The following is a 12,937-nucleotide window of genomic DNA, read 5'->3' on the forward strand; positions in this document are numbered from 1 at the left end:
GCATTCTAATTGCAAATGAGTGTGTGGAAGACAGAAAATCTTCTGGGAACCCGGGGGTCCTCGTCAAACTAGACCTGGAAAAGGTGTATGATAAAGTGGATTGGGATTGTATTTTAGATTTTGCTTAAAGATGAGAGGCTTTGGTAGAAAATGGATCAGGTGGATTAAAGGCTGTATTGGTTCTTCATGGTTTTCAGTGTTGATAAATGGTGAAGTGAAAGGCTACTTTAAGGCTAGTAGGCGTCTTAGACAAGGTTGCCCGCTTTCCCCCTTTCTATTCACTTTGGTAATGGACATCTTTAACTATCTCTTTGATAAGGCTATTCTCCTTAACTTGGAGAAATGATTTGAAGTGGGAAGGCAAGATTCACATTTCACACTTACAGTTTGCTGATGACATAATTTTGTTCTTGGATGCCTCCATAACCAACATCACAAACACTAAAGGGATAATTGAATGTTTCGAGCTTATCACTAGTTTGAGGGTTAACTTTTGCAAAAGTAATATAGTAGCTCTTAACTTAGTGGAAGTGGAACTTCTAGAAAGCTTTAAATCTTTGTTGGGGTGTAAAGAGGAGAATTTTCCTATTTCCTATCTAGGGATGCCTCTTGGAGGGAATCTAAAATCTCTCAACTTCTGGAGACAAGTGGTGGAGAAATGTGAGAAGAAACCATCATCTTGGAAGAACTGTTATCTCTCAAGAGGAGGAAGGCTTACCCTCTTGAAGGCCTCCTTAGCAAATTTGCCAGTCTACTTCCTTTCAGTCTTCCAAATTCCAATCAAAGTTAGAAATCAGATTGAGAAGCTTCAAAGGAACTTTCTTTGGGAAGGAGGTGGGGAAAAGAGAAGCCACTTAGTCAGTTGGAAACATGTATGCAAGCCTAAAGAGGAAGGTAGTTTGGGAATTGGGCACTTAGAAGAGAAAAATTCTTCTCTTAGGTAAATGGCTGTGGAGGTTCCCTAAAGAACCCAATGCTCTATGGACAGCTATCATCTCAAGAAAATATGGATCAAATGTAAATGGGTGGGATAGCAATCTCCATTTGAACAGGATAAAGTCCACAAATCCTTGGAAAGGTATCATCTCTTCTTTCCTTTTATAAGATATAAAGTGAAAAATGGCTCTAAAATAAAATTTTGGAAAGACTTTTAGTGGGGGAAACTAACCTTGCAACCTCTTTCCCTAGACTTTTTAACCTTACCCTTGACCAAGAAGCCACTATTTCTTCCTGCCTTCCCGACCAAACTGTTAAGAACACCCTAAACCTTCGACTCAGAAGACCCCTAAGGGATTCGGAGATTTCTGAATTAATAGACTTAATTCAGACCCTAAAAGAAGCCTACATCTCCCCCTCCTATTCTGACACCCGAATCTGACCCTGCACCCTACTGGCGAATTCTCTTCTAAGTCTATATTCAAGATTTTGATTGCTGATGAACAACATTCCTCCTTTCCTTTTAAGATCTGGTGTTGCCACATCCCTTCAAGAGCTTGTTTCTTTGTCTGGGAAGCTTGTCTCCAGAAATTAAATACTTGTGATCTCTTGCAGAAAAAGTTTTTGGGAAGACTGTCCATCTCTCCTCATGTTTGCATTTTATGCTTCGGTGAAGGTTAATCAGCAGATCACATTTTTCTTCACTGCAAGTTCACCCAAAAGATTTGGTTCCATTTCTTGAAAATGGCAGGTTACAGATGAGTTATACCAGAATACATTATGGACTTTATGCATCAATGGCAAGGAATAGGTTTAAGTAAAAGGGGTAAAGTTTATTGGCAATCAGTGCTACATGCAGTGTTGTTTGGGATGAAAGAAACAAACGCCTCTTTGACAACAAATTCAGGCCCCTGGATGAGTTAATTTCAGACATTACTTACCTTTGCAACCGCTGGACGGTGAACTCAGATCTGTTCAAAGGACTCTCAGTCAATGATCTCAATAGAGATGCTTACCCCTTTCTGTTTCTCCCTCACCTCCATCAAGCCTCCTTGAGACATCCCGACCCCATCAGTGGAGTGATGACCCTAAACTTCAATGGAAGTGCGTTAGGTAACCCTGGCTTAGCTGGTATTAGAGGCACAGTAAGGGATGAAAGAGGCAACATTTGTTGGACTTTCAGCGGTCCAATTGGTTTAGCTGATTCCACAAAGGCTGAAGTGATGGTTGCTCTCACAGGAATCAGAATAATAAAAAATTTGGGAATCCAGAATTTCATCATTGTAGGTGATTCAGCAAATACTATAAAATGGTTAAGAGACAAAGAGGGGGGACCTTGGAGATTGAGTCACTATTTGGCAGAGGCTAGGGACTCTTTGAACTGTTTAAATGTAAAATTAGTTTGGATTCCTAGGGAACACAATCATACAGCAGATGGCTTAGCCAAATGTGGTGTGTATTTGGAGCATTTGTATAGCAACAAGCTTCCTCCTTTGTAATTTGTAGGGGTTCTTCCCCTGCTTTGTACATCTCCTCATGTACCTCTTCTCCCTTTAATGAATCCTGGTTAAATTTTCTCAAAAAAAAAAACAAAAAAGAAGATTATCTGTGGACCTAAGGGCAACCTTCCTCACAAATTAGCCACAAACAATAAAGAAGAGAAGCAAGAAGATTATCTATGAAGCAGACACAAAGTCACAGACAGACTGTTTCCAAGATTTGAACCCTGGCCACCCAGGTCGCAATAGAGCAACCCAACCATTTTGCCAAGGCTCACCCTCTAACCAGAAATTGCAAACTAATACACAAATAATAGAAGAAAAAGATATCTTACAACAATCAATAGAAGTATACTGAGAGCAAACAAACTAGTTCTTAATAGCAATCAACCAAAGAGAACAATGGAAGAAAATCAAACTTTATTGATGGGACAGAAAATGAATTCAAATGAATAAGATGAAAAATGCATGTGAACAATGTAAGGAGTCTTTAGTCTCCTAAACCCTATAAAAGACCAATATTAACTGCCTAAACTACCCTTGATCATTGGGCACCACTAAAAGACATATTGTACTCTCCAAAATACACTTGTATGGAAGAAAAAAGAAAGACAAAAATTGGCTCAATTTTCTCTAACCGAAAAAACTACAATAACTCACTAACACTGACCCAATTAACATGAAATGTAAACCACAAATACTCTGTCTTGGGGCAACTGAAGATGTGGGGCCCATTGGTCAAATGTTTTACTTTGACCAATTGTTGGTAAACCCAAAAATCCAGCAACAATAACCTCCTTAATAAAAACTTACCTTTAGTCTGATTAGCTTGAGATTTATAGGGTCTCTCCACACTTCTTAAGTTTCAATATACCCAAATTTCAGCTCAACCCAACAGTTGGACCAATAGAAATTAGGTCTACAACTACTGCCCAAAAATTGGGCCATATACATGAATAGGCTTCTCTTTCATCCTTCTCTAGCCTTCTACTTCTTCTGAGATTTAGTCAAGGATTGATGAATACCATCTATATAAGTCCCTCCTTGGAAAGCGCTCGCCCTGAGTGAATTGAGTAAAAAACATAAAGAGAATGAGGATTTAGTTGCTGCAACTCCTTTTTAGAAACCCAGAGACCATTATCCTTTTAATCTATCTTTTATCATTCAGCAAGCACCTTGCTATCAAAACAAAAGTTCCCATCCGTCTACAATGTTGGATCTAGGGGTGACTGGCCCATGATGTACATTTACAATCATTCTTGTATTATTAAACAATAAATTAACCATTTGCAGATAAAAACTGAAGTATCTCAGCCTGGACACAACACATGATGCATAAAATTTTTACATGGTTGACAAATCCGAGGAACACAGACGTTACTTACTAAGAATCTCATCAAAAGAGAGTTGTGTTGTGCAACATCTTCATGTTAATGGAGTATAACCAAAATAACTTTGGAATTTTGCAGCTAAAACTAAAAACCATGATTTTCCTCTTCAATCTCAATTGAGTTGGCAAATTACATGATTTAAAAGTTCCAACTAATGCAATCAAAAACCCTGACAGAAGAAAAGCCAACATGATAAAAGAGATAATGGGATCTAAAATTCAACTGAGATATTGGTTTTATTTTACAGAAGACAATCTTCTGTTGTCTAAAGAGTAGAATAGACAATGGAACAACAATAACAATAGTAGTTGGTATTGCTCTGCCAATTATATTAACAATAACAACAAGAATACAAGAATTATATATATATATATATATATATATATATATTCTTTACAGTAACTAAGTAACATAATAAAATCCGGTAGATATTTTGACCATCTCATTGTTAATATACTAAGATCAAGTTCACAATTAAAGTTCCAATACTTAATGCACAGGCTCCAAGAAAGGGAATGGTTCATAAATATCATTGATGCTTTTAACATTACATATAAGCAACTTATAGAGAATGCTAACGAGAACACCACAAAAAACATTATGTTTTGTCATCAAATTAACAAATCAAACTCCAATTATGAATAAAGTGTAATGTGTTCAGACAATTTCAAAATAGAAGAAGGTGAAATATTAAATGTAAATTCATAGCATTGTGTCCTATAAATGACCACTAGAAGGTGACTAAACATAAATGGGATGACAAAGGAAGAAATGGGATTTTGAAATCCTTAAGCTAGGAATTAGAAGTTTCAACCTTTATTCCAGTGTAACAATCCTGTGCGCAATGAGTCGCACTTAACAAATCCATAGGCCTCAGGGCAAAGACTTGAGTGAAGATTTGAGAGTGCAATCTTATACTTTGGTCATACTCTCAAATGTACAAGGAAAAAAAAATCAAACTAGCAATATTCAACTACAAGATTTTTTTGATAGGAACAGGAAGGTATTGACCATGACAAAGCACACCTAGGTTTATTGCTTTTCAAGGAAACATAGAATATCCTTGAGAAGTTCTACATGTTTTACAAAAAGGCAAAAGGGTAAAGCAACCAAAATCATAAAATATCATCCAAGTCATGTTCTATCTAATCTTATTTGTTGCTTATCGAAAAAAGGTAGCGCTAAATCATGTTATGTCATTCTAATCTATCTAGGGTTATCTATAAATGATATTTTTATTCATAAAAATAAATACAAATAATATTCCTAATCTGACACCGCATCTAGACGAGTGGGATCCAAACTGGTCTCTCATCAAGTGTTGCTAATGTGTGAGGCGATGATTAGTCGTTTGACTCTCTGGGTGGTGTGGTGACTAGTTGGCGCCAAGGCACTGACTAGTTGACCATAAATAGAATATATCCTAAATTTAATATACCAATTAACTGTTACATATAAGTTATCATAAACAATAAAAATGCAATAAAAGAATGATATAGAAAATATGATTTGCAGGCATCACTTTGAACAGATAAAAGAGAAGGCTAATAGGATGAAATATAGGACTGTATTTTTTAAATAAAGAGTGCATGATCAGTATTTGATCTGCCCCCCCCCCCTTCTTTGTGGTATACCAAGTCATCAACACAAGGCCAAAATGAACTACTCCAAGTCCAACATTATTTTATGTTATGCCTTCTTTTTGTTATTTTATATACCATCACCCAACCACATCCAATAGCAAATGCTTATAGCATTTAGCTTGTAGATAACAAAATAAAGACATTATTTTAAATAATTAGAGATAGACTGATAGACACACTCAGACAAATGAAACATTAAAATAATTGTGTTAACTAGCCTGACTACCCATTAGTTAACCTAGTTAATGTGTATTTGTCCCAAGTTACCACATCACGAGTATCAACTGACTAGTTAATAATGCAGTCAACATGGCACTAATCAGTTGATTAGTCAATGCCTTGATAGCCTTGTTTATGCCATGAAACCGTTATCATATTCTACAAGTACACCCTCAACACTCTATCATCCAGGGACCTAACAACATCAGTGTCGAACCATCTCGGTGCATCATATGACCACCTAAAACCTTGGCTTGTTCAGCAGTATTCCAAGGGCATATAATGACAACTATAACAACTTGCTTGGTGTTTTGTGTAACTTTATCCAAGTCTTGGTTTCCTTTATAGACAAAACCGGGGGTTCCTTGGAGTACCAATGTGCTAAGGGTCTGTTTGTTCCTCTGATGTCTGACATCTGAAACTGTAATAATTACTTTAAGAGGTGTATTGGAATTGGAGAACTTTTCTTGGTTCTAATCAAGGTTCAAAATTTTGACACGTATCAGGCCGTATCGGCCGATACATATTGTATTGGGGGCTTCTGGATACACCCCTACAGAGGGTGTTTCAGGGTCTGAGCTGGTTCAGGGGTAGAAGGGCCTTAAACCGACCCCTCTGAACCAGTTGCAGAAGAAAAAATAAAAATAAATAAAAGCAAGCCACAATATGCCCCTACCGGTGTATTGGCCTATGTCGATATTTTGAACCTTCGTTCTAATATCTGAATGTAGATGATATTATTCTGCAATCTGAATGTTGAATGCTGAGTTCTGAAAAAAGCAATTGACTGTTTTAACCCTGAATATGAGAACGTTTATTTAACTATTTACTGAAATAATTAACAATTAATTAATCAACAAAAAATTATTAAAAAATAAATAAATTGATCAAAAAATTATAAATAATTAAATAACGAATTTTAATAAATATCATCATCATCATCATGCTTTATCCCAACTATATGGGGTTGGCTTTTAATAAGTATATAACTAGAAATTATTAATAAATAATTTAAATAGGTAAAAATGATTACATAATTGTTAGAATTGGAAGGAGTGCATATCCAGAAATTAAAATTAAATAATCAATAATATGATAATTATTAATAACATAGTTGTCAAGGCGACGCCTAGGCGACAAGGTGCCCTTGGGGGCTCGCCTCGCCCAGTCACCAAGCAGTTTTGTGCACTGGATTATAAAATACTTTTATATTTTTAATTTTTTGACATTATAATTATAAAATAGACATTATTAAACTAGAATATTCATTTATGTGTTTATATACTAGTTTCTTTTTATTATTTTCTTATTTTGTTAGGGTTTAATCAACGCAAACAACTGCTCTATTAAACCCATGGTTCAAAGTATCAATACACCTCTGTGTATTGGCAGAGGTGCATCGGTACTTATAACGATACTCCCCCTATTTTTTGTATTTCTTTGGTTAAATTTCATTTTTAAATAAATATATATATATATATTATTTAAAAAAATGGGTCCCCGAAAACACCTATAAACAGGTATCGCGGCCCCAAAGATACAATACAATACACCCGATACGGGGCATATCGTATTGAAATTTTCATCATTGATTGAACCCTCAAAATTTTCAAAACCTGAACCAATAAGCAAGGGAAGAACTTAAAATTCTATCTAATCAACACATTTTCTTCTTCCACCTTTTCTTTTCTTCTTTCCTATAACAAAAGTAGGGGGTCAGCCCCTATATTTTTTGAATTTTCTTTCCTTTGTTCTTTTTCTTCTCATAAAATGTTGATTTTCTAGACTTAAACATGAAATTTATACTTTTCTGATGAATAATTATTAAGGAAAAATGGTTATGGAACCTAGGGAACTACCCTAGGATATATGGTTTTACTTAAAAAATCCATTGCCTAGGCGACTAGGCAACAAGGCGCCCCCCTGTCGCCTAGCCTCGCCTTGGTGCCTTGAAAACTATGATTAATTATCAATTATTTAAAAATAATTAAATCATTTAATAAATAGTTAAGTATTAATTAAATATTGTTCTATTAATTAATTAAAAATCAACCTGGAGATTGAACCATGTATGCCTCCAGGTTCCGGGTCAACAGTAATTCCAACCCATGAGCAACCAATTGTATGTTAGGATAAAGGAGATTTTGAGAGAACTATGATTGCCCCTTAACAGTTCGGCCAATGACTCAATGAAGGAGGTCATTAAGGAGGTCAAAGTGGTATAACAGGAAAACCTTAAATTTGATCAAGTAGTTCTCTCAATGGCTCAATGAAGGAATCCAGTTCATACCTTAAGCAAGACAAGATTTGGTTTAGTGCCTGTTTGTTTCCTCTTAACTCTTAACTCTAAAGTAGCATTGTAACACTTTCAAAGAGGGGGTGTTCAGTTGCCACTTTTTATTCAGCCTTAATGTACTGAGTGATATCATAAAATCTATGTCCACTTTCCAAAAATACCCCCATTTCCTCCTTTTATAGACATATATCAAGGTCTAATCCATTTGATGGAGAGCATTTGGAGCTATGTAACATCCTCAAAGATCTCCATGACCTACTTAACAGCTAACACTAAAAGACAAAGCAATAAATCACTCAGTTCAGTCACTTCAGCTGTTATCAAACGGTCCCCTTAGCCAAATTTTATTAATAGACTCAACCACATTTACAGGCATTTCTAATCCACACACTGAATTCCCCCTGCCCCCCTGTTCTTATAAAATAGAACCCAGGCCCTGGGCCACAGCAATAACTCTACCCTTATAACCCCCTCTCTAGCTAAAGAGCCAGCAAGGTTGCTTGCAGATCTAGGTACTCATTTGAACAAGCAATTCAAATTGGATGCCAACATCTTAGCCTCACTTTTCAAGTGTCACTAAGCCCAAGGGCCCTCCATTGAAGAGTAGAACCAAAGTATAACCACCTGCCAGTCACCTTCCACTATCAAGGTTGAGTAATTGCATAAACAAGACAGTTTGAGTTATTGTAGGAGAAAAAGCAACTCAGCCCTCAAAGAGTTTCCTAATCCAATTGGGCCTGCAAAGTATCCCATTCTCATTCTTCATCACATACCTTCAATGTATACCAGACTGCCCCAGTTTTCGAAGACAGCAACCATCAAAATTGAGTTTTACTCTCCTTAAGTCAAGATGTCCAGAGTTGGATTTTTAGCATGAAGTGACCGCTCTCATAATTGATTCCTCCCCTAAAGATGTGCCTATTTATCTCAGTTGACATGCTAGACCTAGCTCACTCATACATAGACACCAGTTAGAAGGTGGAATACCACAGATCACCATGGCTTTTGTGCACAATTAGCTTATTGTCAATGCAAAAAATAAAAATAAAAAATAAAAAAGATTGTGATCTAACATGAAAAAAAGGAACCATTACCCAAGTATGTGTGATCTAACATGAAAAAGCACATAAAGAAGGAAACTCACAAAGAGGGAAGGTATTCTACCAGTTGGCATCCATGCCTTACGGATCGCATCCCTATTGTTTTTGTGGCCAAACTTTGTAATTATTCCAATCACTGCTAACAACCTTTTCTTAGAACTGGTGCCATCTGTCCCTGACAAATGCTTTGAAACAAAGCCTTCCTGTCTAGCTGCAGCTAGCTCCATCTCAAGGGCAGATAATTTCTTCTGTTGTTCTCTGAAAGAGAAATGAACTTTTATCAAAACCTTCACCAAAAGAAAAAAATATGTATTAAAATTAAGAACTCCAAATAAACCAACAATTCTGATGATATATTCTTACTTGCAAGCTATGATTTTCAATGTATCATCTACTGATATAGCCGATTGCCCCTGAAAATGTACAGTTGTCAACCCAAACAATTTATTGGGAATCCCATATTATAAAATTAACAAAGGTAGAAGAATCTGACATGACTTCAGCAGCATTACCGAACCACCTAACTTCAAGAACCATCATGGATGGATCACAAACCAATGTTTGCACATGTTTAGGTGTTGCTGATCATCCAACCAATGAAGTTGTCAATTAATGAGACTGATCAGATCCTAAAGATTTCCTCCTTGGTCTGATTCTGCAATTACCATTCTTACTATTTTTTATTTTCTCTTGGATCTCCTCTACTGATCTGGACCGTCCAGCTCTTACCAAAAAATAGGGCAATCAGGCCCAATGGAACGGAAAATGGCATGTCAACAAATTTCCTCGGAAAAATGTTATGCCGTTTGATTATCTAAACACGAGATAGAGTGCAACAAACTGGATTTCAACCTAGAAATTAAATATGAATATATAAGCGGGAAAGAGAACATAACTACCTGCCCAGTTATTCTATCAAGCTCCTTAATTAAATAGACCCTGTTTTCTGCATCCTGCCATAGGCTATGAAAAACATTTATATCAATTAGCAAATGTTTAGTAGATATAACTTTAGAAAACCAATAAGATCACATAAAATACAACAAGAAAAGATAGAAAAAAAAAAAGGAAACAACAAGATCAAAGTTATAACAGATTGCTCTCGCAAATAAACTGTAGAAACTGATCAAAACAATGCCATGTTTATAAACCCTAGGATAGATGCAAAATACACGAACAGTATTTCAGAAATAAAAAATAATAAAAACTCACCGGCCGGCGACGTAAATCGAAGCCATCGTAGCGAACATAGAAAGCATCAGAGCCGAAATCCGGGATCGGATAACCAGACTAGGTAGCTTGTTACTGGATCCCCGGCTCTGCATCTTTAGTTGTATTCTGTTTCTCTTTATCGACCCGAAAGATAAAACAGTCCTTCAAGCACTACTCATTCGACTGGAAATCGACCGAGAAACTTCGAATTCGAATCAGATCTGTCAAGATAAAGAGCTCGAACTAATTTCGAAATCAAATATGAGAACAGGAAGAGTGAAGGTTGGTAGAGGGACAAGACATTCTAACCAATTTCTGGGTTTGTCCTCTCAATAACAAGGGGAAAAGTAACAAGTTCAAATCAGCCCCCCGCGAGATTGCCCCCAACAACGTGCTACAGCGCATTTCCGCCGTGTATTGAGAGCATCTTCCGATGATAGATTATCATCGGGAGAGATGTTTCCAATACATGGCGGGGATGTATAGTTGGATGGTGTGGGGGGCAATATGGTGGGGCTGATTTGGTCTAACGGACCATCTTTTTTATTCACTTATTGTATTGAAGTACGAAAGTACCCTTACCTTCTCACGTGTAAATTTACTGTAGAGAGAAAAAACAAAGGAAACAATTTTGGAATAAAAAAAGAAATGCGTAACAGCCATGGCCAATTGGCCATGAATCTACCCGATGATTCGTCGAGCCCGGATCTGGTATAAAACGTAAATACACACTCAATAAATAATATTTCCTAATTTGTAAAATTAAGTAAGACGTATCAGCACACAGAGTGTGAGTGTGACCCTGAGATCATAATCATAATGCTCTCCTTTCAACGATTATCGAAATTAAATTGTGTTTGGGATTCAACGGATTGAACAGAATGGCCAATCCAGTGGGCCAAAACTCTGGTATCGGTCAATGCAGAAAGGTACCAGCCGGTGCGTCTGTTGAGTATGGATACCGTAGAAACTAGTCACTCGGAACCGTCTGTCCCCTCTTCCATACTCGCATTTCATTACTTTCATTGCCATTAATAGTTAGCCATCAAAACCATTAGGCCGCGTTTGGAAACTATGCAAATAAGTATGAATATAAATTTGTAGAGTATAAAACAGTTTATATAAATTGTAAAATTGGGTTAATTTTGCATCAACAATTTTACCTTATTATCAAATAGACTTTTAACTATAATGAATGCAAACATGAATTCCAATAAAGATTATGCTTTTTTTATCAAAAGCCCACTTGAATGTAAATTTACTTATTTTTTATTAATGGACTTTTACATCTTATTATCAATGTAAATATGCATTGATCTGTCATTTGTCAATGCATAAATGTAATGTTGCCAAACATAGGCAAAAGTGAACCAGAGTGCAAATTAAAAAAAAAAAGAAAAGAAAAAAACGTCTTACTTGTGCAGAAATGTCATTTTGATGTTTGGTTCAATGGATGGCTGTCACACAATATGAAAAAAACATTTTTTAATAAATACTTTAATCAAACAAACTTTTTAAATTTATTATAGAAAATACTTAAGTGACATTGAATTTGCAGCAATTATTTGATAAATGACAATAGAACCAAAACACCATCATAATGGTGAATCACTTTTTTTTAGCAATACTAGCACTCAAAGTCCATTCCATTTCCAAGTCAAGGTCTTTGTGCATAGTTGCTCCCTACATATATGTATGTTCTTCACCATATTTACAAGCTCACCATGCCAACCTATGATATTATGTGTTCTATACTTCTGTTAGCATACATTTACATTAGAAAAATAGTGTATAGCAGTTAGTGATCATTACTGTTGTTGTTGTTACTATTAAATTATGTATTCCATTTCTGGCATAAGTAAAAATAATTTTATGATGAATATATAATAATAATAATAATAATAATGATGATGATAAAACAGTAGGAATGTTCCTAAATGTTTTTGACAAAATTCTGCACTTTTCATCTTTTTGTGTTTTACCTTTTTTTTAATATTTATTAATCAATTATGACATCATGAGTTTATTTGATAAGTTGGACCATTGACCCACCATCCACATAAGAAAATAGCTTGGCTTTTTGATCAGTTCTGAATTATATATTTCATCAAAATTTTATAAATAGTTTTTACTTATCACACTTAATTATCATTTGACATAATTAATATATAATTTTTATACACTATTTTGATGACTTGTATTTTTTATTTTTTAAAGATTTATTATTCAACTATCATCGATTAATCCATTTGACCCGAACTACTAACCCACCGCCTAAAAAGGAAAATAATTTGATTTTTCTTGACAGTATGGCCAGCCAGAAATAAGAGAAAGAGAAGAGAAGAGAAGAGAAGAGAAGAGAATAAGAAGAGAATAGAGAAGAGAGAAGGGTTTTGGCAATGTAATAGTGCTGGCGGCGCCAACCTTTATTTTAATATATATAGGGCGGCATAAATAACAAGGGAAAAGACCCTTGTGCCCTTGAGTACAATAAAAGCCATAAAAGAAAGGATAAAACGAAATAAAAGAAACACTTTAACTAGCCAAACAGACCCTAACATCAACAACTAAATTATTTTAACACTCCCCCTCAAGTTGGAGCATAGATGTCAATCATGCCCAACTTGTCACACGAGTCTTT

At 35.6% G+C, this 12,937-nt stretch overlaps 1 protein-coding gene across 2 annotated transcripts in view; it reads right to left on the bottom strand.

The window, feature by feature from the left end:
• LOC148879705 (Galactosyltransferase family protein) overlaps positions 1 to 10,814 on the bottom strand; it is a 31,633-nt gene extending 20,819 nt beyond the window's left edge. Inside the window, exons 1-4 of one of the 2 annotated variants that reach the window (XM_088961343.1) lie at positions 10,297 to 10,814; positions 9,984 to 10,047; positions 9,448 to 9,497; positions 9,149 to 9,342 (exon numbers count right to left, since the gene is read on the bottom strand). In XM_088961343.1, the coding sequence (XP_088817469.1) occupies positions 9,149 to 9,342; positions 9,448 to 9,497; positions 9,984 to 10,047; positions 10,297 to 10,409 (421 nt within the window). In that variant the 5' untranslated portion in view covers positions 10,410 to 10,814. Of the gene's footprint in view, positions 1 to 9,148; positions 9,372 to 9,447; positions 9,498 to 9,983; positions 10,048 to 10,296 lie in introns of both variants that reach the window. The other variant, XM_088961342.1, reaches the window with a different exon arrangement.
• Positions 10,815 to 12,937: the final 2,123 nt, after the last annotated feature.

This window comes from Nelumbo lutea, chromosome 1 (genome assembly GCF_056320005.1).
Source record: "Nelumbo lutea isolate HS-2025 chromosome 1, American lotus-T2T, whole genome shotgun sequence".
NCBI lineage: Eukaryota > Viridiplantae > Streptophyta > Magnoliopsida > Proteales > Nelumbonaceae > Nelumbo > Nelumbo lutea.